This window comes from Colossoma macropomum, unplaced genomic scaffold (assembly GCF_904425465.1).
Source record: "Colossoma macropomum unplaced genomic scaffold, Colossoma_macropomum, whole genome shotgun sequence".
Lineage (NCBI taxonomy): Eukaryota > Metazoa > Chordata > Actinopteri > Characiformes > Serrasalmidae > Colossoma > Colossoma macropomum.
In genome coordinates this window covers 14,500,955-14,527,317 of record NW_023494810.1, presented here as the reverse complement: position 1 = coordinate 14,527,317, position 26,363 = coordinate 14,500,955, and the positions used below count along the sequence as shown (strand labels likewise).

The window sequence follows — 26,363 nt, the reverse complement described above, 5'->3', positions numbered from 1 at the left end:
AGAAAAATAAAGGTGTTGGTATCTATACATTTTGGGGATTGATGGCTCTTTGTATTGTGGAATATAAAGTGTCAACTGGGCATCGTGTCTATCCTAGATTTTTCAGACCCGTCTGTAGACCTTTGGTACTCTAGACACTGAGTATGACAATACAGCACTGTGAGCCTTATCGTGAGCTGTGAAGGTGCTCAGACCAATAACACACCAAAACAGCTGCACGAACATCAAATAAAGTCTGATATCACAAAGTGAAACATAGCCATACCTGAAACCAGAGAGCTCTACTTATCTATTCTCATGTTTCGCATGACGTCACATTGTACAGTCATCGCCATTTTGAGAACTGAATCAGAGAGCAACTGTGCTGCACGATGCCTTCAATTAGCTGTGCTTTGTGAATGATTAACCTCCAAGACGCGACAGAAGCCGAGAATGACGAGACATTGCAAAGACTTTAATTCAGTGTTTTCAACTCCAGGCTTAGAGCCCCCAGACTGTATAGGTTAGTGTCTTTCTCTGCTGTTCACACCTCGTTCAGGTCAAGAAGGGCTTAATTCCCTGGTTAAAATACCTGATAATAATATCTGGTATTTTAACCAGGGAAACCACAATTATGCTGTGCAGGGGTTGCAGGACTGGAGCTAGGAGCTCTGCACTAACTGCACTAGCAAACTTACAAAATCACAATGTAGTTTTTTCAACCCAAATGACATTCAGTCTTATATTTAATGCTTATGCTTCTCCATTTGAACGTCATTACAATCTCCAGAAACAGAGAAGTGGCTCCGTTAGGGGGACAACTGTTTATCTCTCAGCTGCTAACATTAGCAAAAGTTATCTAAAGGCTAGCATTGTTCACATCTGGGTTAGTTAGCTAATGCCGCCTTACCCTTCTTTTGATAACAGTTCTATGTTCCAGGCTCCTGTGCTTTTAAATACACAACCAGAATAGGGAGAGGGGCTGTGTATGAGAAACGTCCGTTCTACAGAAACGTCCACTTTTCTATCCCTCCATAGGTGTCACCGGTGTTACCAATCCTCATTGGTGTTACTCATCAGAAAGGTAACATCAGAGACAGTAACTCCAGTGACATTTTTAATAAAAAATGCATTTTACAAAATGGCAGAGCATCAACCCACATGTATTCTATTTTTTCACAATTACCTAAGAATAAAGTAGGTCATACCAGTGACGTCAGCTAAAAGTTTCACATGAAATCATGAGCTAAATGAGAATATTTCTGATATCTGAAAGACACAGTGGACCTATCATGTGCTTTTCTTCATAGATCCTCAGAAATTAGGTAAAAGGAAGTCAAGTGATGTCATCAGCGTGATTTTTATTTCAAAATAAGAGATTTTTTGTTAAGCAGTAACACCAGTGACATGACTCTTGGGGATAACAACTTTCATTATATATTTTATAATATTTCATTATGCATTTGTTTTCTTTATGTCATTTAATTTATATATTCCACAGTCATGTATAGATTATTGTAGTTAAAATAGCAGAAAAATAAGTTTTTTTCTTCAAAATATGGCCTCACCCTTTACACATGACTGTGGGCACAAGCACTTTTTTGATGCTTGGAATTCTATATAATTGATTTAAAAACTAATATTGCTAAATTGATGCTCAAGAAGGTGTAATTGTTAATATAACAGTTTTATTTTAAAATATAAATAAATTGTAACCTTAACATGTTTTTGAAGTGTAATATATCTGTGAACACTAGGGACACAAAAATGGACGTTTCTGTAGAATGACCCATAAATATATATATGAATATCAGGAAAACACAAACTGGGTAGCTTTTCGCCAGTTTGAGTGGGACCAGGAGTTTGGGGGGAAACTGTATAAGGATCGCAGCCTATTTTATCGGCTCTGTCGAGGTAACGTTTTTTTCTCTTCGAAAGTCAGGTGAGTAATTTTAGCCATCTTTCACCTCTATTTACATCCATGTGGAGTTGTGAAGACAGAAATTTCATCCCAAATATGGCAGTCACAACAGAAAAACCACGTGACTGAACCCCAGGATAAAATCTCTGCTAAAACTGCAACTACTTTTCAGTAAGAATCCTAATATTGCAGTATACCTTAATATAGTGTCAGAAACTGAATAACCATAAAATTAATTAAAGATTACATAACAACCCCTCACAATTAAATCAAGATTTTTTACTACGTTACTACGTTTTTTATTCACGCTGACCTAGAAAATATAACCAAGTCCAAAAAGGTAGAGCTAGTAAAGGTCATTTTATGGAATGAATGTGGCACACAAACAGGGTGGAGGTAGCCTATATGGCAATAATGTAATATTACAATAATATAAGAAGTTTTCATGACAAAACATATCATGATATTTATTTTTTTCCTGACATCTGATAAGCAGTAAAAGGCAAAGGAGTATCACTTTTTTAAAAATACTACCAAAGACTACGAACACAATGATTTGTATTTAGCATTTTACTAAATCCAATTAAACAGGCTAATTAGGCTCTATTTGTAATTAAACACACAGTTCAGAAGTTTAAGCTCTCACAATATACAAAGTGAGCATTACGATGCAGTTCTGACATTCACCAATGTTTTCTTATTTGGGATTTGTTCTTAGGTAAGAACAGAATCTACACACACTCAAGAGCACAAAGGTGAGAACAGTTCTGCGCTTTAAGAACACGTCATGAATCTGGCGTAGACTTTCTCTTAGGACCTTTCTCAAGAACAAACTTAGGAAGATACTTGTGAACAAGGCTCATTATGCTCATAAATATTTATATTTATACATATTTGGATGTTATTTACATCAATAATGATAAACAGTCACATAGCTCAGTCCTAACACAGAGTCTACTGTATGTAAACTCTTCTGCTTTACTCCCCCCCCCTCAAAGAACAAGGAAAAGTATTTGTGAGGGTTCAAAGTACGTAGTATCTGCTTTTTATATGAAGCAAACACACAATAAAGAAAAATTATAGTAGGATGTGACCCGTAAAGCTTTGGAGATGCTTTTATAGATGGAAGGCACACTCCCACCGACAACCACCTAAACGACTAGCCAAACAGATTTCCCTGTTTATAGACCTTCGTCACTGTACAGAGTTCAAAGGACATCTGGCTTCTCTCACAAACCCTTCACCTTGCTGTCCGAGGCTCGGCTAGCCGTGCTATCGTTTGCTCACCGCTGGGAAGCACGGAACAGTCTCTTTTTTATTTCTGTGTGGATAAATAGGCAGTTAAATTCTCACTGGATGGCAGAGAGTGTCCGTCGTAAGCCCGGAGAGGACACTGTGATTTTCGGTCGCAAAGCCTTGGTGGATATTTAAAAGAAATGGCAGGCAGCAGAGCGCGGACGGTATCTCACTGGTCATCCTGAAATTTGGGCCGAAAAAGAAACAAGCAATGGACTGCTCAGGCTTTGAGGTGGGGATTTAAATGTGACTGAGTTTGTGCTTGCTGAACAGACACCTCTGGGAATGTTCTTTGGACTCCGGCATGTTTAACTATGCAGTAATCATTCCAGCAAGGTGTTTTATCAATGCTTTACAACTACTGTAAATATCGATCTGGGGGAGTGCTGCCCGGTTGCTGTGATTTCCTCATTCTTGATTAAACAAGGGCTGAAGGAGTGGAATATTTTCACAGCTTTGGAAAAGCACAGGCTTGCCTCTTATGGGATTTTTCAAAAAAAGAAGTGTTTAGGCTTATGTATGCTGGCTTTGACGAGAAGATACAAGAACTAAACAGAATGGGGAGTCGTTAACGTCCACATCCACCATGGCTATCTTCCTCATGGACAACACCAGTGAACCAGGTGATGTGGATAAAGCCAGTAACTGGTCTGGACCGACCGATGTTGAGCGAATACTGGTACCCATTCTGGACTCCTTCATCCTGGTGACAGGGGTGGTGGGACACGTCCTGGTCTTCATCATCATCTGCCAGATGCTGAAGGGAGGGCGCCGGCAGACGAATGGCACTACAACAGGAGGGCTCCAACAAACAAACGCTAACGGGACGGACATTCTCCTCCTGTCGTTAAGTGTGGCGGACCTCCTCCTGCTCTCCTGCATCCCGTACCAAACGGTTGCCATCGCCACGCGCCACTGGCCGTTCGGCGACTTCATGTGCAAGGCTGTGAGCTTCTTAGGAGCCATGTGCACCTCCGCTAGCGCCTTCACGCTTGCTGCCCTGGCCTTCAGCCGCTATGTTACAGTGGTTCATCCCACCAAGGCGTACCGCTGGCGTAGGGATGGGCGCATAAAAGTGGCCACGGGGGTTCTGTGGGTGCCAGCCATTGTGTTGGCAAGTCCTCAGTTTGCCTGGAGGACTCTGGTGCCTGGGACCGAAACACACGAGGCCCGAGAGGACCTGATATGTTTCAACTTCTTGTCAGACACCGGCCAGCTAGCATACAGTGTTTGCCATTTTTTATTTGCGTTCGCTTTCCCATTAGTGGTCATCGTGGTAGCTTACGGGAATATCTACTACTTCCTGAGAAAGGCCAGACGAGGCCGGATGAGCCAAACCGACCGCCTGGAACACTATCAGACGCAGGTGACCCACACGTCTGTTTTGCTCGTGCTGGCTTTCGCGCTCTGCTGGCTGCCCTCCTACAGCCTGATGTTTGCCCAACTTGCATATCAGCCAGCGGCGACAGGGAACTCACCGCGTTATGGACCTTTCGCCACCTTCGCCCGGGTCATGTCCATTTCTTCTACTGTTGTGAACCCCATCCTGTACGTCTTCATGTCGCAAAAGTTCAGAAAGGAACTCAAAAAACTCATGGGCAGAAAAAGCTGTGGCGAGCAACCTTCTTAAAAAAGATTACTATTACTGTAATTATTACTGTCTTCCACAGAAGTGAGCTTACTTCAAGGTATACGATGTGTCTTGTCAAAATTTCTACATAATTAAGTGGTTAAGATGTAAACAGAGTCATTCAGAGTGGTTTGGTGTGAAACACTCCGTTCCAGAGAAACTTAGAGCCAGAATTGTTCACAGTGGTGGTGATAGGAACCAGACATCCACCTCTAAAAGCTCCCTCACAGAAAGTTATTACAAGAAATGGTTCTGAATACACTGCCTGATGTCTGAGACGTTGATTTTTATGAGAGTTTTGAAGAAGGTTTTCGTCTAAAATGTACTTTTAAACTCCATTAATGGTGGAGGGATGCATGCAGGGTGTTGTGAAGCAAAATAGTCCCCAAAGAACCCTAATTTTTTCAGATTTTCCACTATTTTACCATCGTCAACATTCCATATAAAACTCAGAAACCCATCCAAACGTCATAAAAGGATATCAGGCAAGACAAAGACAGGACACAGGCCCTTTAACAAAGTGTTTAGTTATTTGAACAAAGTTAGAATGAAGCTGTAGAAGGCCTGAAAATTCTTTGCGTTGTTTTAGGCTCCATAAAAGTCACAATTACCCTCCACAAGTGTTTTATTTTGTCAGAAGGAAAACAATAAAAGCAGCCAGAAATCATCCCTCGCTCTGTTTTCCTCCTCTCTGAGTCTCAGTAGCGCTTTATTTGAGAGAATGATCTGTTTGTTTTTACATTGAACAAAAGAACTGGCTGTGAGATCCTCCCTGCACCTCCCTGCTCCGTCTGTGTGAGAGTTTCTGTGGCTTTGAGTCAGACTCTCTCCAGCCTACAGAGGATGTGTACTGTGTACGAGTCACATCTACAATGAGCGTAACATTGTAGACACACCGAAAGACAAACCTGGTGTTCAGTAAGGCTTAAAGGGCCCAAATCATTGTAATGTAAAAGAGTTTGATGTAATATGGAAACAATGTTAACGTTTATATTGTACCACTCACTCCCTATTTCATACATGGAAATACATGGAAACTAAGCGGTGAGAAAACAGTTTTGAATTCATTGTTTCTGTGATGTCACAAGGACTGAGTCATTTTACATACATCCAGGGTGTGAAATCCCCCCTGGTATCCAGGGGTCCCATGGCTGGCTGCTAACTCCCTCACCATAGCAGCGCTGATGCTTCAATGCCAATGAAATGTTTGTTTTAACAGTTCTTCTGGAAGTCCTCTGTTTTAGTTTAGTGATGCGCTCTTCCTCACATTAACAGAGATCTTACTCATCTCCTCTTCTGTCTTCAGTTTGAGAAATGAGGAACAGTGACTCTCTACACCAAACTCTTGGGAAACTGGGCGAGTTTACAGATTTAAACATAAAATAAATAAATAAAATAAAGCTTACTGATTGTGTAGCTAACCAATGAGCTTTCCCTTAATTTATATTTGAGCATGTATTTTTCTCCTTACAGACAGCATGTAATAATAATAATAATAATACTAATAATAATAAGCCAAAACTTTTGGTAACACTTTACTTGGAGTGGTCCTTTGTAGATGATTAATAAACTCTTAACAGATTATCAGTAACACATCAACAACATATCAGTGAAATAGCAGTACTGAAGCATCTGAATACATTAAAAGTAAATATCTTGTAGATGTTCCGCTGATACTTCCATTACGCAAAACCTAACCTTACCAACCTTATCCAAAACCTAACCCTGGCCCTAATCCTAACCTTAACCTCAACCCCAAACCTAATCCTAACCCTAATTTTGATAATTAAGACTCCTCTAAAACTCCTCTAAACGACGAGAAGAGTAGAACCTTCATGTGTAGAGTTCGAGCCTTCTGCACAGCACCAAAGACACAAAAGGTGACGTGAGCTGCTTTACGAGTCAAAATCAAGACCTTTCAGATCTTTTGACTTAGATACTAAAGGATCGTGAAGAGATCAATATAAACTCTAATCACAGAAAAGGCGGAAAGCTTTAGTCACTTACTCTCGACCACCGTCTTCCGGTCGGAGCCGTCGTCGTTGATCTGCTGGATGTTTCCGAAGTGGATGTCGCTGTAGAAGATGCGGTTGGCTCCTTTGCCTCCTCCGCCGCGGTAGTCGAACGTCAGCGCAATCACGTTCTTCATGTGGTCGGGGTCTTCAAACGGCTTGATTGGCGCGTTCAGGTTGTTTTCATCTGACAAGTGGATGCTTTTCAGTATCGTCCTCTCGGAGTACAGCAGGTAGCCGTCGTAGTTGCGGCAGCTCAGCCCGTCCTCGGTCAGCATGCCATGGGCGCAGGCGCATGTCCGCTGTCCTTTACCGCGGTAAAGGCACAGCTGCTGGCAGCCGCCATTGTTTTCTTTGCATACGTTTGTTCCTGCAAGTTGGAAAATGAGTTTAGAATAACAATTATTACACAGCATATAATCACATATTACAATGTAAATAATATTACAATATTACAATAACATTACGTTAGATATTTCCAATTATTATATGCAATAATTATTATGTTGTTTAATTATTTAAAAAAAGTGACATAACATTTTTTATTTGTATCACATTTTATTAACTTATTTATTTGGTAACTCTTTACTGTAGGGTTCTGTTCATTAGGCTACATGACACATTTATAAGCTTGTCAAGACAACTGATATAACCCTACATAAATGTATATAAATGCTTATTCCAATAGGCATCATTCACGATAAAGGCTACATTTGCCCATTTTGATTAGCTAAAGTAGCCTTTATGACAGATGACGCCCACTGGAATAAGCATTTATAAACAGTTATGTAGGATTATGTCAGTTGTCATTACAAGCTTATGTAGGTGTCATGTAGCTCTATTGACAGTAAGTGTGTATTGAAATGTGCACAAGTGTGTTCACTATAGAGCAGCGGTGTCACACTCAACCATTAAAGAGGTCATTTTAAAAATCTCAACAAATCCATGGGCCAGCTGTGTTTTTATTCTATTTTTACTTAACATTTTGCAATGAACCCAACTGGTTTGTTCAAAATATGCTACAACGGCAATGAAATACCTGAACCATTCAAAAATAATTTTCAATAAAAGCAAATTGTTTTATATAAAACAACAGACTACATTAGCTGCAGGTAACTGTTAAACCAATTCAAATATTCCCAATGGGCAGTAGGTTTTTGAAACTGCCCAATCACTTGAACTAGACACATGAGCTGAAGAGGATGTCCTGAATGTCTGGAATTTGACCCAAACTTTTGCTTTCAACTGTTCTATATAATGCATTACATAATTGTGCTTTAAGTATTACATAAGTACTTTTAGATGTTTTATTTAATAGTTCAAGAAGTGAATAAAATGATAAATTATATACAATTATATATTTAGATCATTTGTTGTCAAGTTTCTGCCTTGAGATTTTTGAACTATAATGAATTCTGGATATACATTTCATGATAACTTAATTACAGATGTTCTAAAGCTTTCTCAGTCATTTTAGAACCTTCTACAGCTCTGCTCATCATTCTGGACCCATCTTACACTTCTATACGTTTATTTATAGCTCCCTTCTGGTTATCTATCAGCTGTGAAGATGTTCAGGACGAGCAGATTAGAATAATTTTACACATTTATCTGCAACTAGATTAGTTTTATATTATCGAGTGTTTGGACCCCTAATATCTCCCCAACAACAAGAACTGATTCAACATTAACAACACAAACCAACACAGAAAAGTTTTTGGTCATTTATATTTATATTGAATTCTACACTATTTTCACAGAAACAGGCCACTTTACACTGACCATATAATACCGAGTGATTAAACAGGAGGATTTTGTTATGAGCACAAGATAAACAGCCTCACCTTGCTGTCGGGCTCTGTTGAAAACCTTGATGTCTTTCAGCTGCACTCCGAGCCCCGTCCTCAGAGTGACAGAGTCTGTGGCGTTGTGTTTACTTCCTCTCTTTATAGAGCCATTAGAATGAGTGCTGTGAAAAAAAAAGTATTAAAAATGGTTGACTAAGAATAACAACAGTAATTCTTTAGAGTCTTAATGTCTGTGGTGAACAGCCAGATAAAAGTAATTGTGAAAGTTATAAATCTATATATTTTGAAGAGGGGTAAATATCAGGGGAGTAATTCACAAAATTCACAATCTGGTTCCCTACGATGCTGTGGGGTCTCAATACAATACATTTTTCAAAACCGCAACAATAAGAAATCACTAAAAATGTGCTTTAATGTTACAATGTTGCATCGGTGGTTCATTAGAACATTAAACACTATAAAAATACAATATTAAGAGACTTTAGAGCAGCATAGTGGAGTTTAACCTGATCCATTCAGACCAGTTTCTTAGCTACGGAGGCCCTAAGACGATAAAGTGATTATTTTTAATAAGGCATGGACACGTGAATATACTGAGGCCTCAAATTACTATATTGAGGACACTAATTACTATATTAGGGCCACAAGTTACTATACTGAGGCCACAAATTACTATATTTAGGCCATGAATTACAATATTAAGGCCACAAATTAATATATTAAGACTGCATATTACTACATTGAGGCCTCAAATTACTGTATGCGGGCCAGAGATTACTAAATTGAGGCCTCAAAGCACTACATTGATGCTATAAAGTACTATAATGAGGCCGCAAAATGTAATATATTGAGGCCATAAATTACTATATTGAGGCCACAAATTAATTTACTGAGGCTGCAAATCACTATATTGAAGCCATAAATCACTATATTGAAAGAAACTTAACTCGTGGCCACAGTATATTAATTTGTGGCCTCAATTAATTAATTTGTGGCTACATCTTTTTAAAAACAATCACTGTCACACTACGTGCTCTGTAGGTGCTCTTAGCAGCATAGTAACACTTCAAAAAAAATATTTTTGTTATTTTGTGATATGATAAATAATAAATATTTATTTATAAATTACGTTTCATTTTAGTTACAAAACCTTAAAATGCAAGAACATGAGCAAAACATTGGAAACGTTAAAACTGCACTTGAATAAAAACAGAACAATTACAGACAGGAGAAAATGAGCCGCAATACTTCTAGGAATTTACTGGCTGGAACGAATCTGATCTAAATCTAAAACATTCATCAAGCTTGCGCGCCTAATATTCTCTGGAACATTCCAGAAATTAGGCGCTATAAGAAAATGATTTCCATTATCTGAGATGTAAGAGATCCTACATTGTGCAGTGAGCCTGGATCAGCTGAGCAAAGCGATCCAGACAGGCAATAAAGTACAATATGCTACATAGCACTGCAAATTTGTGTGGACACTGACACGGAACTACTTCTCTATCATTTTTATTTTAAAAGCCCTTAAGGCACTGAGGCCTTACTGCACACTCGGCAGCTCATTAATGAGGTCATACACAATAAACATCACAGACCGATCGCTCCAGTAGATGTAGCTCTCGAACACAGAGACGGAGAACATGTCCATGTTGTTGCTGGCCAGAACCAGCTCTCTGTTCTCTCCCGTCTCCAGGTTAATGCGCTCGATTTTATCAGTGCGCGCGTCACACCAGTACAGCAGACCCTCCTGCAGGAGACACAGATCATCTGATTAGATCATCATTGATTGTATTAACAATCAAGCAACCCACTGATTATTTCTGAGGAATAACAGAGTCATAGTTTAAATAACTTTTAATAATAATAATAATAATAATCTTTATTTATATAGGACATTTCATGCTGGTGGCAGCTCAAAGTGCTTTACAGACAGGTGATAATGTTTTACAGTAATACAAGAAATTTTGAGTATTAATTTAAAATAATAAAAAAAAGACACAGGTTAGGCTAAAAAAGATAAAGACCAAAGAGCCATAGAGTTTTAATGAAGTGCTGAGTTAAAGAGCTGTGTTTTCAGATGTTTATTAAAAGTGAGCTCTGAGCTCTTGAGTTTACTAGCAGAATATCAGAAAGAGTCTGTCCACGTTTTCTGTATTTTAAGGAAGGTGTTTGTAGAAGGTCAGTATCTGCAGATCTAAGATCATAGACAGACACTGAGGAGCTTTAAGGTCATTTAGAGCTTTAAAAAGCAGCAGAGCTTTAAAATCTCTCCTAAAAGATCCAGGCAGTCAGTGCAGTGTGTAAACGGGGGTGATATGAGCTCTCTGTCTCTGTGAGGATCTGTGCTGCTGCGTTCTGTATGAGTTGTAGAGGATGGACTGTTTTCTCCAGTAAAACGATCATTACAGTGATCAACTCTGCTAAACAAACGTATCAATAGGTTTCTCTGCATCGCTCTGAGATAGAAATGGCTGAACTTCAGTGATACTTCTCACATCATAAAAAGCTACTTTAGTTTACTGCGTTTACATGCAGATAAAACAGAGCTCAGAGTCTAAGATCACACCCAGGTCTCCTACTTCAGGTTTGGTATACGAAGCTAAACCGAGCTTCTCATAAAGCAGCTTTCTCTGAGTTTTAGCATCAACAATCAGTATTTCAGTTTTTTCTTGATTTAATTGTAGAAAATTCTATGAGAAATTTCTGACACACAGCTGGTCAGATTGTTTATGAAGTCTTGATTATCAGAAGGAATGGAAATGTATAACTGTGTGTCATCAGCACAGCTATGAAAATTGATATTATGTTTCCTAATGACATCACCTACAGGTAGCATGTATAAAGCGAAAAGCAAAGGCCCTAAAACTGAACCTTGAGGGACTCCAATTCTTTTTACTGAATAATTTCCCACTGAAACTATGAACTGCCTATTACCTACACATGATTTAAACCATTCTAAAACTGTGCCTGAGAGGCCGACCCAGAATACAAGACTGTGGATTAGAATCTTTTGCTCAACGGTATCAAAAGCTGCACTAAGATCCACTAAAACCAGAACAGAAGGATTTTGTGCCTCAGCACTAAACCTGAGGTCATTCACGACACAAACCAATGCTGTTTCAGTACTATATAATAAAAATAGTCAACATATAACATATAATAAAATTATATAAATAAAATTATATGAATGTGTGTGTCCATCAGGCTCTGTTTCTCACAGTAAGAGAGAGCAGGACAGCAATTTAAATTACACATTATCATCATGCAAAAAGTTTGCAAAAGTTTGTGCACCCAAATTCCATCTTAAAAAGCTACTGTTTTGGTATTTTTTTGCCATTCTAACAAAATAATAACTAAATATTGTGACATTTATTGTGAAAATGTCCAAGTATTATAATGTTTTCTGCTATAGAGGCGAATTCCAGTGATTTTCAAAATTTCTGCTTTATTCTATTAAGATAAACAAAGTCATCCGTAGTGAGGAAATCATTAAGTTTCTCTGCAATCATGCATTTTTAATCAAACCACTCTGAATGACTGTTTACCTCTTAACAAGTATGCAGAAATTTTAAAACCAGTGGAATTCCCTTTAATGCATGCTTTTACCTCATAGTCGATGGAAATGCCGTTGGGCCAGCTGATGCTGACGTTGACTAGAACAGCCCTCTCAGTGCCGTCCAGACGAGACCGCTCGATCCGCGGATACTGACCCCATTCAGTCCAGAACAGATACCTGCGAACACGAGCTGCGAGTGAGGCGAAGCTCTGACGTGTGTTTGTATGTGAAAGGACAGAAGATGAGAGGAAGCTCACCCTTTCTCCGGGTGGACAGCAATGGCTCGGGGTTTGTCCAGCCCCTGTGAGATGACCACATAGCGGAAAGAGCCATTCAGCCGGGCTACCTCGATCACATCAAAGCCCTGGTCAGTCCAGTAGATGTTTCCTAAGGAGGGCAGAAAAAAGGTGGAATTCTGAGGCATACGGAAATATTACAGACTAGAAATTTCCATTATCGATAATTTGAGCTGATATATTTTTAGATTTATATTGTATAATGTTATGTTCCAATAGTTTCAGTTAAACAGCGCTTTGCTGACTTCTATGTTTGCCAAACTCAAAAAACAGCAGAAACTCAATCTTAAATAAGGTTTCTTTTAAATACCTCTTATGATTCTTTACAAAAATGCTATTTCATGATATAACATAATCGTCATGCTAAAGGATAGATTCTTCTGTTTTTTTGTAAAGTTTAATTCTATTATCTGCTGCTACAAAAACAGTTAGTGTCTATTAGCAGCAAATTATTAGTGATCTCCAATACCAATAAAACAGCAGCTTGCCAATGTCGGCTGATAGAGTCAGCCAGCTGCTATATCAGTCATGCTTTACCGTCAACCTGTACAGCTTACGTGTATCATTTTTACATTTATGTTAATTTGGAGGTAAATGGTCACATCAGGCCTCAACAGTTTACTACAGTTGACAGCATAAATTTTACATCAATAATCCTGTCACGCTCAGATTTTTGTCTACCTTCCTATTTTCTTGCATTTTCTAGCCTAAATCAATTACAGTTACTGTGATTACCAGAGGAGCGTATCACAGCAAAGAAAAGTGGCGTATCAGCAAACTTACACTATGTGCTACTGTCTCTGGAGGTTTACACCTGTGCTTTTACAGTTTTTTTCCCATAGATTTCTGCATAATTAAACTGTTAAGATGTAAACAAAGTCATTGAGAGTGTTTTGGTATGAAATGCTCTGTTCCAGAGTCAGAATTGTTCAGAGTGTTGGTGACAGGGACCAGACGTCCACCTCTAAAAGCTCCCTCACAGAAAGTTGTTATATGAAATGGTTATGAACACACTGCCTGATGTCTGAGACATTGTTTTATGATGGTTCTGAGAGGGCCTCAGCCTCAGACGTAGTTTTTTAAACCCATTCATGATGAAAGAAAACAGGCAAAAAGGCAAAGTATTCCCCACATATTAGATTTTCTACTACATTCTGCTTTCGTGTGCCTATATTGGAGCTCAAGCACTTTTTATTTCTATTTTCTATTTTGAAATGTTCTGTCAATTCTATTTTGCTCTTACGAACTGTGTACTTCCTTTTATCTGTTTAATTAGTTACCACTTTATTTTTTATTTTTATTGTTTTTCACTCTTCAGCACTTCGCCTATATTTTTCCTTCTGATGTTCCTTTTGCTTTTATTTATGTAAAACAAACTGAATTGCCTTTGTGCTTTATAAATGAGCTTGTCTTCCTATTTAACAATCAACATTACATATAAAAACTTAGAAGACACATGCAGGTTCACTGAATGACTTCGTTTACATCTCAAACACTGAATTAGGCAAAATTTTTGAAAAATTGGTGGAATTCCCCTTAAAGTTGACTCATAATGTATGAAAATCTCATGACGAACAGCGTTGGAAGGCTTTATACAATCAGTGTTTACACAGAGACTGATGCCATTAAAGTCTTATCGTAAAAGATACAGCATCCAAACATTAACTCATGACATGCTTGAGTACTCACATAAGCATTTCCATGAAGTCTTCAGCAGAATTATCATGGACACGTGTGTGTGTGTGTGTGTGCGCGTGTGTGTGTGTGTGTGCGCCAAACCTGCAATCCAGTCCACTGCTATGCCCTCCACTCTACCGATGCCATTGGTGACGACGTCCTCTCTCCAGGTCTGGTCTCTCTTTGCTCTGCTGATGGTGCTCAGGCCCATGTCCACCCAGTAGATTGTGTCATTGTCTAAGAGACATTGTACCACAGTTAGCTTTGACCTCGCAATGTGATTGGCTGAGAGGCATTCTACGTGTGCCAAAACGTCCTGACCAAATCTCTTTAAGTATCACTTAATTAAGGCCCAATCCCATTTCTTATTTTTACCCCATCCCTTGTGTCGAGTGTCTCTTTGCCCCTTGGAACTCAGTTAAATCTTCCCTATGAAAAGGGATTAATTATCAACCACCCCTAATTCTTCAGTGATATGAAGCTGAAGTCAGCTATTCGCCAACTTCTTGTTTCAAATTTTTGTCTTCCACCTTAATTGGAGCAGCAGTTACATTCTGGAGCTTCAGGTGTCAGAACTGCTGGACTATCTACGGTGGACCGAAATATCAGCATACTATTATATTAGTGATTTTTTTTTGCTTGTTATGAGGAAAAGGACCATAATACATTGAAACGACTAAGATAATACAATGGTTATCGTATCATTTTAACAGAGAAAATTCTCACATTTGTGGATTTCTTTGGTCGCTTGTGCAGCCATCTTGCTGGTTTTTCTTTTTTCCCCCTCATAACACTCTGTTTGGAGTGTGTCTCTGAAAAACCTCAGTTTGGAGGGCTACATAGTCCTAACACTTCACCCTACCCCTCTATCTCAACAAGAATCAGGACACCCTACCCCTAGGCACGATTGAGCAAAACAGAGGGGTAAGGGCTAAGTGGTAGGGACAAGGGGTGAAATGGAATTGGGCCTTAATTTACTTAATTTCAGAAAATGTGTTGTAGTAGTGACAATGCTATGGCTGCTCTCACACCTAGTCCAAACGAGAGTTTGAGGTTTGTGATGTTGTATTTAACGTCTGTATCAGTCAAAGCAATAATAATAATAAATCTTATTTGATATCTGCTTCTTCATGATTGGTGTGGCAATCTGAATGTACCCCGTCAGGTCACTGACGCAATGCGTTTTCGTGTGCCAAACTGATATGATGTGATGTGATTCATGTGCCAAAATTAAAGGCTTTGCTTCACTATTATTTTACTGCTCTGTTGTTTTTATCAGCAGCTCGAGCTGCAGGAAGGATATGAGCGTCTGTAAAGAGTCAAATGTTAAAACAGGCAGATTATGTGGACAGTGCAGCGCTGGTGAAGCAGGAAAGCGTGCTCTGATGTTGATTTTCCTTGTTCGGTGTGGACCCTCACAAAAAATGTGTGCCCACCAGCCACAAACTGAAATTGGAAGCAAAGAGAGACTCTAAAGAAAGAGTTAGATAGGTCCACACCAAATGAGGTAGGTGTGAAAGTGCCCTTAGTGTTCCACACTGATTTTCAGACTTTGGAACACACTGACTTTAAAACAATGGAATCTAACTGCTCACCATGAGGGACAGGGATACAGCCTCACTCCCTGCTCTAAAATGCAGGGGCGTGGCTAAAATAAGGTTCCGCCTACAGACTAAATCTTTTGGCAGTTACATGAAAACCCTTGTGTACTCAGTTTGAGAAATGAGGAACAGTCACGCTTCACACCAAACTCTGGGGAAACTGGGCGAGTTTTAGATTACAAACTGACCATTAGGACAAGCATAAAAGCCGAACAATGACACTCACCAGCATGGAAATCGATGCCAACAGCAAGCGATGAGCCTGAGACCGGCACCAGAGCATCCGACTTATCAGCTGGGTCGAGTGGGATTCCTCTGATGCCCTCATGCACAGAGTACAGCAGGAACGAGCCCACACCTTTAAACAGCCAATAGGAGAGGTCATTCTTACGGTCATCATACCCAAATAATAATCACAACAGTATACAGTTCTTAATGCAGCAGTTTAAAACAAATTAGTTCCTTATAGAGTGAAAATACTACACACATAAAGAGGGTTCTTCAAGGGTTCTTTAGTAAAGGCAGTGGATCTGTATAAAACATTTTGCATGATTAAAGGGTTCTTTGCATCATTAAATGGTTCTTCAGATTGGAGAATGTGCTGTATAAGGACCTATACAGAACATTTTTGAAAAGGGTTCTACGTAGCACTAAAAAGGGTTCTTCTACTGTAACAAACCCGACACTGTAACAACAGAAGAAAGCTGTTGGTGCTATATAGAACCATTTTCAAGCAGGTTCTATATAAGACCTTTTTGAAAAGGGTTCTATGTAGCACTAATAAGCGTTCTTCAACTGTAACAGGCTTGACATTGTAACTATAGAAGAACCCTTTTTGGTGTTATATAGAATTCTTTTCAAAGAAGTTCTATACAGAATCATCTACAGCACATTCTCCATCAATCTGAAGAACAATTTAACCATGCAAAGAACCCTTTAATAATGCAAAGAGAACCTTCGAAGAATCATCTTAAGAGTGTACCATTGTTAAACATCAAAACAAAGCAATGGAAGCGAGTGAAAGTAATAAAGGTCAGGATTAAGCTGAGCAGCCGGTTCTCGTTAGCTTTCACACTCGTTCTCCGCTCCAGAGCTTCTCACTTTCACGCTACGAATGTAAGCTGTGTTTGAGATCCTTATCAAGTCGGGTCAAAGTACTTTACGGCCGTTGATGTGAACTGTACCGAGCGTGGAGGGCTTTCGTTTGGATGGGTGATGTGTTTATAGCATTGTGCTCAGTTTTATACTGTTTTGCATAACAGTTAAATAAAACATACTGTTGGGAATGACATAATTAAACAGGCCTGCCGGAATAATTTAGTAAAGAACTCCACAGAACCGACTCTGCACTGAACACTGTGCTGTGCTGTGTTTAGATAAACGGGAACAAGAAACACTGGCTTTGCTGATACACCATCTGGTTGATATTGAGGTTCCACAGATTTACTGGAATCTGGAAAATCCTCCTGATAAAGCACTGAGAGCCTGTTTACACCTCGCATTAACACGTGTTTCACATCTGGATCGTATCTGGATAAACTTTGGCTGGATTCCATTTACACTTTTTACTACACACTTAAAAAAGGACTGTTCTTCAATGGTTCTTTAGTAAAGGCGTTGGCGATGAGTTTAACATAGAACCTTTCTGAAAATGGTTCTATATAGCACAAAAAGAGTAATTCTATTGTTCTGTGATTGTTATGTCTAGTTTGTAACAATAGCAGAACGCTTTCTGGAGCTATACAGAACCATTTTTGAAAAGGATCTACATAGAACTATAAATCACCATGCAGAGAACCATTTAATCACAAAATGGTTTGATATAAAACTCATGGTTCTAAATACCTTTACACTGCCTTTACTAAAGAACCCTTGAAGAACCACCTTTTTAAGTGTATAAAATGAGCCCCAAGCTTGAACAGGTGAGATCTGATTGTACTTTCCCGTGTAAGAAGCATGTCAACATGTACAACATGTCCTTTTTTCCACAGTATGATACGAGCGACAAGCTCAGCTTGGACGCTTTCATTGGCCTGGAGCGCATGAAGACTTAGGTTTGGTGAATTTGAGCCTCACATATCCTCCATCTTTCATTTCATTTTGTTTATTCTCTCTGTTGTTAGTCAGCACTTGGCTGACGCATTTCTGCTCACGTAATTGTATATGGACACGGTTTACACTTGTGATAAATCTGGTCAAGGTCCGTCTCTGACCACCTCCGAATATGCTCACAACACGTCCTGAGAGTGTTTACACCTGGCTTTTCATGCGCTCAACAAGTGAAATGCTCATGTTATCCAATCACCAAAAATGTTAAGGCAAGGTGTAAACAGGCCCTAATAGTTATTAGAGGCTTGTTCAATCAACTGTTATGTAATAGTTTATATATATTCTTTTGGTCCATTCATCATGAAATTTACAAACAGTGTAAAGACCAACAGACATTTTTTAAACTATGTCAAAAACTGAAAAACGGCAATATTATATACATATAAAACTTCATATAAATGTGCCCTTTAGGATGAGTTTCACCTGCCTGAGTTTAAGAAATTTGTCAGTTCACAACTGGCAATCATACTGGATGGTAAATCATTATATACAGTATTTTTACCTGCTTAAAATGGTCTGAGTGGAAAAATATTTGGCAAAATATTCAGTTCTATGCCAATGTTTGGGCACCCCTGGGCAATATCCACGTTTGTGTTGATTTTCTGATTGTAAATAAGTGAACACACCTTCAGAGACACACTTCTGCACACTGTAACACACAATTACTGTTTATTTGCTGAATTTACCATATTGAGGGAAAAAATGAAACACACAATGTGGTCTGTGCAAAAGATATAGCACGTTTTATATTGTATGTGTAATATCTAGAAAATTAAAAAGAAACTGTGCACTAAAATTTAGGTCTGTTGTTTGTAATTTGACCAGTGTGTTCAAACTTTTGCTTACGGCTGTATCAGTCAAGCCCCAGTGTGTGTGTGTGTGTGTGTGTGTGTGTGTGTGTGTGTGTGTGTGTGTATGTGTGCCGTTACCCTCGCAGGACTGCTGACCGCTCCTCAGGCTGTATCCAGCCGTACACATGCAGGCCCGGGTGGTCGGAGAGGTGGGCAGACACAGCTGAGAGCAATCTCCATTATTATTACTGCATAAGTTGGAGCCTGAAAAGAGCAAAAATCAGCTTTAGAACCGTTAGAATTAAAACAACAATCAACATGAATGAAAGAATGTGGGGTTGGGTGATAAAATCAAGGTCCGAGATGATATTTAACTTAGTATTTATCAAGTTAATTTGTTAGAATTAATAAAGATAATAAGTTAGTATTGATTTAGTTAAAATGTTAGCATTAACAAAGTTAATAAAGATGAGTTTACAAGTTAGCAATAATATGGTTAACATGTTAAAATTAACAAAGTTAATAGGCTAGTATTAGTAGTCATATGTTTAAATTCATAAAAATAATAAGTTAACATTGATAGTTGAAAAGTTAGCATTAATAAAATTAAAAAGCTGGCAATAATATGGCATTAATAAAGTTAATAGGCTAGAATTAGTAAAATCATTATGTTTACATAGATAAAGATATAAAGTTAGCATTAACACAGTTGAAAAGTTAGCAATAATATAGTTGACACGTTGGCATAGGCTAGCATTAACAGAGTCAATATGTTAGCATTAATAAAGTTAATAATCTAGCATTTATAAAGATAAGTTCGCATTAATTAACAGGTCAGCATTGATGGAGAAAATAATTTAGCATCAATAAAAGTGAAGAGGTTAGCATTAATAAAGTTAAATCAGTAACCATTAATAAAGTAAATCAGTTATCGGTAATAAAGTTAGTGAGCTGAGAACTGCTACTTTGCACATAAAACAATTTTAGACAATCCCTAAGGAGTTTGTCCTGATTGGACTGTTTTCTTCTCTTTAAATGACACCAATGACAATTTTACACAGTACTGTAAATGTTAACTAGACAGAAAAGAGTTTTACAGAAAGAAAACCTACTGTTTGTCTCATTTTTAAGGATTTTAAAATTTAGAAAATAGAATTAAAAAGCTTAAAGTTGAACTAAATTCTAACCAAGACACTTTTTTTACAGGAATTAGATTAACGCTTTCTAACCCATCAAATACGCGACTTTATCACTAAAAATGGAAAAGCAAGATCACTAATACTATCACTATTACTACGTCACTGTTTATTCAGTTCATATGGATTTTAATCTGCTCTTTCAAAACAACCTAAAATACTGCTCATTGTGTTTCAACTATATTGCTAAAAATGTTGCTAAAACCAAAAAGTAGCACAGTATGCAAATTCCATGATCTCATAATACATCACCTAATACACTGATATAATCACCCAGCAATAATAAATCAATTAAAAAAAAGAAGTTTAAATCAACCATAATAATCTCTCAGCTCTACCTGTCTGCACAGTCTCGTTGTAGATCTTCATGTGCATCATGGGTGAGGTGCTGTTCCGCAGAACCTTCCAGTTCCCTCCATCTCTCTTATCGCAGGTGCCAATCTGATCTGTCCCCTGATCCGCCCACCACAGCTTATCACCTAGAACCGACAGAACCAGAACCCATCAGGCATTAGAACTTAACATCAACAAAGACAGCAAGACACAAGAACAGAATGTTCTAGTTTTAAATGGATTAATTAGTATCATTTAGTACAGTAAATTAAGTGGTTTTATTTAGAACCATGGTGAAATGATTGTATAGCACCAAAAAGGGTTCTTCTATTGTATACAAGCTTGACACCATCACAATAGCAGAACACTTTTTGGTGCTATACAGAACCATTTTCAAAAGGGTTACATACAACACTATCAATCTGAAGAACCGTTTAATTATTCATAGAACCATTTAAGTTTTCAAGATTCATGTCAGGTTTTTGACTCAGAATTTGGTTAAATTTAGTATATAATTACTTTTTCTCATAGGGCCAGACAGAACTGAACAGCATGTTTCCTTCAATAAATAAAATCAACATTTAGAAACGGCAGTTTCTGTTTACTTGGGTTTTCTTTGTCTAACATTAAAATTAGTCTGATAATCTGAAACATTCAAGTGTGACAAATATGCACAAATAGAAGGAATTGGGAAGGGGGCAAATACTTTTTCACAGCACTGTACACTGGCCAGTAGCTTTTCCTGTGATTGAAATGAGTCATTTTGATGAACTGATTATTAAATCGTGGTTGTCAGCAGTGCAGTGCTGCGCCGTTACCCATTATAGCCAGAGCGGAGGCCTTGCTGAGTTTGCCCTTCACTCCCTCCAGCACCTCCAATCCGGTTCCGTCCAGATTGCAGCGGCTGATGGTGCCATTGCCGGAGCTGACCCAGTAGAGACGACGCTCATCAAAGTCCAAGGACAGACCTGTAGCACAGGGAGAGGAGAGTGGACCGTCTTTATGAAAACCACTATCTATGACCTAAACCTGACACCTGGGTGCAGCCAATCAGAGCAGAGTGGGTGTGTCTTGTGCTATGGAAAGTAAGTTTACACACCTCTGGCTGAATTTGTAGGACATTTATCATTTTAGAGCAATCATACAGAACAAATTTAGGCGTGTTTTTAAAAGATCGTTTTTGATTTCATTGGTCATTACTGAAACACAGAGTTTTAGTCTGTAGGCAGAGCCTTATTTCAGCCACACCCCTGCATTTTAGAGCAGGAAGTGAGGCTGTATCCCTTTCCCTCATGGCCACATGGTGAGCAGTTAGATCCCATTGTTTTGAAGTAAATGTGTCCCAAAAGTCTGAAAATCAGTGTGGAACATTAGGAACTGTCACTATCAAAACACAGTTTTTTTGTGTTTTAATGTAAAATATGATAATTTTGTGTGTGTACAGCTGTTCAAAGCTGTGTTTTGCTAGTCATGGACTGGCTAGCGTTTTTGAGTTCTGCTCAAAATGAGCTGAAATTGTCACTACCGAAACAGTCAGTGCTGAAACATTTAAAGTTTGGGCAGTGGTATGACAGTTAGATAGAGACAAAATGGAATGTTCAATCATTAGTTTTAATAAAATAAGCATAATTAAGATATAGGGACACTTACAGCAAAAGGATTTTAGTGTAAAGTCTAAAACTCAATCTGTTTGACCCCTTATGTGGAGCAGAGAGCATAAAAAAAAAGCCTGCAGTCTCAGACCAGGAGCAGCCGACTGTGTTACCAAACTGTCTGCCTTTTATGACCAGGTTTAATTTTTTTTAATGGAGTGAAAAGGCTTCTGGCTGATTACACATTAAAGAAATAGCTCAGCAAAATGCTCCAGTGCTAATGTGCCTCAAAATAGATAAAGGCTAAAGTGGCAGAGGTTGGAAAAAGTCTACAAAACCAAGTTTGAGACATTTATGTGTAATAAAAGAACATTGAAACGGCAAAATGGAGCTCTAAAAGGACCTTTAAAAACATTTTAATCAAAGCCACGGTGATTGAAGTACTCTTCACTAATATAAAAGATCTCTGTGTTCCAGGAAAAGAACACTTACCCACTGGGCCTTTCTGATTGGTGAAAAGGATGCTGCGATTACTGCCATCTGTGTTGGCCATACTGATGTTGTCCCCGTCTGTCCAGTAGAGCTTTCTAGAAACATAAAGAAACATTAGACACTTTACAATAAGTACTCACTAACTAAGCCTAAGAAATCAGGCACAGGAATCACAAAGCATCTCACGATATGATATCACAATACGCTGACCATAATATTGATGATGATATTACGATAGTGTGATTCTGTGATACTCAATATATTGCAAGACAATCCTCTACGATACATTACGATATCTGTGCAACTGAAGAAAATAAAATACTCCTAAATAGGCAAATAGCAGGAATAATGTAAAACCCCATTTCCAAAAAAGTTGGGACGCTGTGCAGAATGTAAATAAAAATAGAATGCAATGATATGCAAATTTAAAGGAAAAAAAAATAAAGGAAAATACTACAAAGACAACATATCAAATGTTGAAACCGAGAAATTTTATTGTTTAATGCAAAACGTGCCTATTTTGAATTGGATGCGAACAACACGTTCCAAAAAGTCGGTATGGGGGCATGTTTACCACTGTGTTCCATCACCTCTTCTTTTAACAACACTGCAAGCGTTTGGGAACTGAGGAGACACTGCTGTAGTTTTGAAAGTGAAATCCTCTTTGTTCTTATTTGATGAAGGATTTCAGCTGCTCAACAGTTCAGGTGCTCATTTGTGGTATTTTTCATTTCATAATGTGACAAATGTTTTTGGTGGTGACAGGTCTGGACTGCAGGCAGGCCAGTTTAGCACCTGGACTCTTTTAATACAGAGCCATGCTGTTGTAATACATGCAGAATGTGGCTTTACATTGTCTTGCTGAAATAAGCAAGGTCTTCCCTGAAAAAGACATCATCTGGATGGCAGCATATGTTGCCAAAACTTGTATATATTGTTCAGCAGTGCACTAATGCACCCCTATACCATCATGAATACTGGCTTTTGAACTGTGCACTGATAACAAGCTGAGAGCTGAGAATTTCAAATGTTGATTCGTCGGATCACAGGACGCTTTTGCACTTCCCCTAAGTTAATTTTAGCTCAGGCCCAGAGATGATGTCAGCGTTTCTGGATCCTGTTTATATTTGGTTTCTTCTTTGCGTTTTAAAGTTTTAACTTACATTTGTGGATGCAGTGACAAACTGTTTTCACAGACAGTGGTTTTCAGAAGTGTTTCTGAGCCCACGCAGTGATTTCCACTACAGAATCATGTCTGTTTTTAAAACAGTGCCACCTGAGGGCCCAAAGATCATGGCCAGCCAATACTGGTTTTTGGCTTTGTCCCTTACATACAGAGATTTCTCCAAATTCTCTGAATCTTTTAATGTTATTATGTACCACAGATGATGAAAAGCAAAAGTTCTTTGCTATTTTATGTTGAGAAACGTTATTCTTGAATTGTTGCACTATTTGATCGTGTCGTCTTTCACAGAGTGGTGAACCCCTCCTCATCTTTACTTCTGAAACACTCAGCCTCTATGGGATGTTCCTTTCATACCCAATCATATTACTGACCTGTTGCCACAAAGTGCATAGCTTAGCTTCATCCTCTTTAACACACACACACACACTGACTGCGAGTGTCATCATTCCAAAGTAAAACAGCCATAAACTACCAGAAAGCAGAATAGTTCTGGGGTTAAAATGCCTAAAGGTAGAACACAACTGTGCCTCACTAAAATCTTTTCTAACTGTATGAGCGAAGGTCTTTGCAAATAAACCCAGCAATAGACTTAGTAATACTGACAGCCCTCAGGGACGTAAAAGGAAGTTTTGCTTTAAACACTGTATTAACTGTAGTCTGACTCTGACTTTGAGTTGTGGCAGCGTTAGCTGTTTTCTAAACAGCCAGATCAGAATGATGACAAGACGGTGGCTGTGCATGTTTGCTGTGTTGCCCGTGTGCTTTATTTTAACGAGACAGTTCTTTTTCTTCACCGCAGGTTTACCCTACTAATTTGAATAGCGCCTTAGCGTCACCATGCGGAGTCATGAAGTAGTGAATCTGGTGAGTCAAATTGGAGAGGGAGTCTGTTCAGAGTATTTGCAGCTCATGCATGTTTCACTAAATAAATCGATATTTGGTGCTAGTGTATTGATAACGCATCACAAAAGGAAGCGATATATCACCGTAGCGATATTTTATCCCATCCCTACTAAGAAATGCATTTGTTAACATGAATAACAAATTAATTACTACATTAGTGCTAGTTATCTAATATGAGGTAAATAAGTAACAACTGCATTAGTTAATGCTGTTTTCACATTAAGGCCAATTTAGGCATCTGCGTCAAATCTACACCGGCGTAAGGACTGCGTACCTAACACGACAACTGTGATTGGTCTGCTTGGTAGCATCGCATTTCCAGCTTCTGCTTCTTCGCTGCCAGTTTCAAATTCAGTTAAGAGTTAGATGAACAAGATGCTGAGGAGCGATTAACCAACTAACTGTTGCAAACAAAACAAATTTTAGTCTTGTTTTGTTAAAAGATTTGATTTTGTTGGTCACTATCGAAACCAAGAATTGTAGCCTGTAGGCGGAGCCTTATTTTAGCCACGCATCCCTGTGCCTCATGGCCACATGGTGAGCAGTAAGATCCCTCTTTTGGAGTAAATGTGTCCAAAAGTCTGAAAATCAGTGAGGAACATTAAGATTTGTCACTACCGAAACACCTTTTCAACTTTTTTTTGCGTTTTAATAAAAAATATGATGATTTTATATGTGTACAGCTGTTCAAAGCTGTGTTTTCTAGTCATGTACTGGCTGCATTTTTGAGCTCAAAACAAAGTAAAATTGTCACTACTGAAACATTTGGTAATGTTTAGGTAGAGTTATGACTGTTTTGCTACTGACAAAATGGAATGTTTAGTCATTTGTTTTAATAAAATAAACATGATTAAGGTATAAAGTCACTCAAAGCAAAGGCCATTTTTAATGGAGAGTTACATGACTAACATGAGTCAAGCTGAGTAGAGATTACCCGACTAACTGAAGCTCTGCTATCACAAATATAGACAATAAAACCTATAACAGAGACAGCAAGGCTGACTGACTGATGTGAGTGACAGAAAACCAAAATCAAGCTTGTTCTGTAGTGTTTAAAGGTGTAGCCTGCTAGGCTAAGCTAACCCAAGCGTACAGTGCCTCAACTGCAGTACAGGCTCGGTTCCAGCCAACTGATGCTTAAAAACACCCGTTTAGAGGACAAAGACTCAAATCTGAGAGCAAAAATTCAAATGTCTGGGGTTGAAGCGACAGAAAGTTAAAAAAGTAGAACTGGTGCAATAACAGAGCGATGCAGACACACCAACACACAAATATAAACCCTCACAACAGTGTAGGCCACTTGTGTAGGTTACAGTGTAGATGCTGTGTTGATTCAACGCAGAAGCATAAAGTGGCCTTAGCATTAAATAATGTACTTGCTAACATTAAAAGCGCATGAGACACTACATTAACAAACTTAGCTAGCATTAAGTAAACAAATAACAAAAGGGTCATTCGGAGGGGAAACCATGTCACAAAGGTTGCAGGGTTTAAGGAGATGCTTAAAATATTAGGCACAGCTCCAAAAGTCAGTATGTATATTTACACAGTTGACCTAAGATTAAATAATACGTCTCCCTTTTGGTCACTGGTGTTATCAGGACTCCTATACTACATTTTAACAACTTCTTTGGGTCAGGGCTCATCAGAGAGGAAGCATCTCAAGGAATGAGAAGGCGAGTCCACTTGCTCACTTTATTTCATTAATTTATTAATAATTTTGTTTATCAAGCAGCACGTAACTTCTGTGTGTCACTGGTGTTTTCTGCTTCAATGGCTGGGTAATTAAAATCGTCAAAATAATGTCATATTTTATTTTCATTACCGATTTTAAATAGTTGCACAAGGTCACCTGACCACCAGTGAGTCAGCCATTTTACAAAATCCTCAGTTTTCACCAGATTGTCACTGGAGTCACTGTCACTGGTGTTACACCATATTCATATATCACCAGTGACTGTAAAGCATGTTTGGAATTAAGC

General features: G+C 38.5%; 2 protein-coding genes across 2 annotated transcripts in view; one reads left to right on the top strand and one right to left on the bottom strand.

Moving 5' to 3' along the window:
* Positions 1-26,363, bottom strand: part of lrp1aa (low density lipoprotein receptor-related protein 1Aa) — a 258,152-nt gene that overhangs the window by 75,967 nt on the left and 155,822 nt on the right. Inside the window, 11 exon segments of the mRNA XM_036560017.1 lie at positions 6,834-7,208; positions 8,683-8,807; positions 10,245-10,396; positions 12,256-12,382; positions 12,463-12,592; positions 14,281-14,415; positions 16,006-16,137; positions 18,818-18,943; positions 20,214-20,354; positions 21,027-21,176; positions 22,293-22,387. Coding sequence (XP_036415910.1) covers positions 6,834-7,208; positions 8,683-8,807; positions 10,245-10,396; positions 12,256-12,382; positions 12,463-12,592; positions 14,281-14,415; positions 16,006-16,137; positions 18,818-18,943; positions 20,214-20,354; positions 21,027-21,176; positions 22,293-22,387 — 1,688 coding nt within the window.
* Positions 3,028-5,879, top strand: LOC118799913 (delta-type opioid receptor). The gene has a single exon (XM_036560018.1). The coding sequence runs from the start codon at positions 3,783-3,785 to the stop codon at positions 4,824-4,826; it is 1,044 nt and encodes a 347-aa protein (XP_036415911.1). The 5' UTR covers positions 3,028-3,782; the 3' UTR covers positions 4,827-5,879.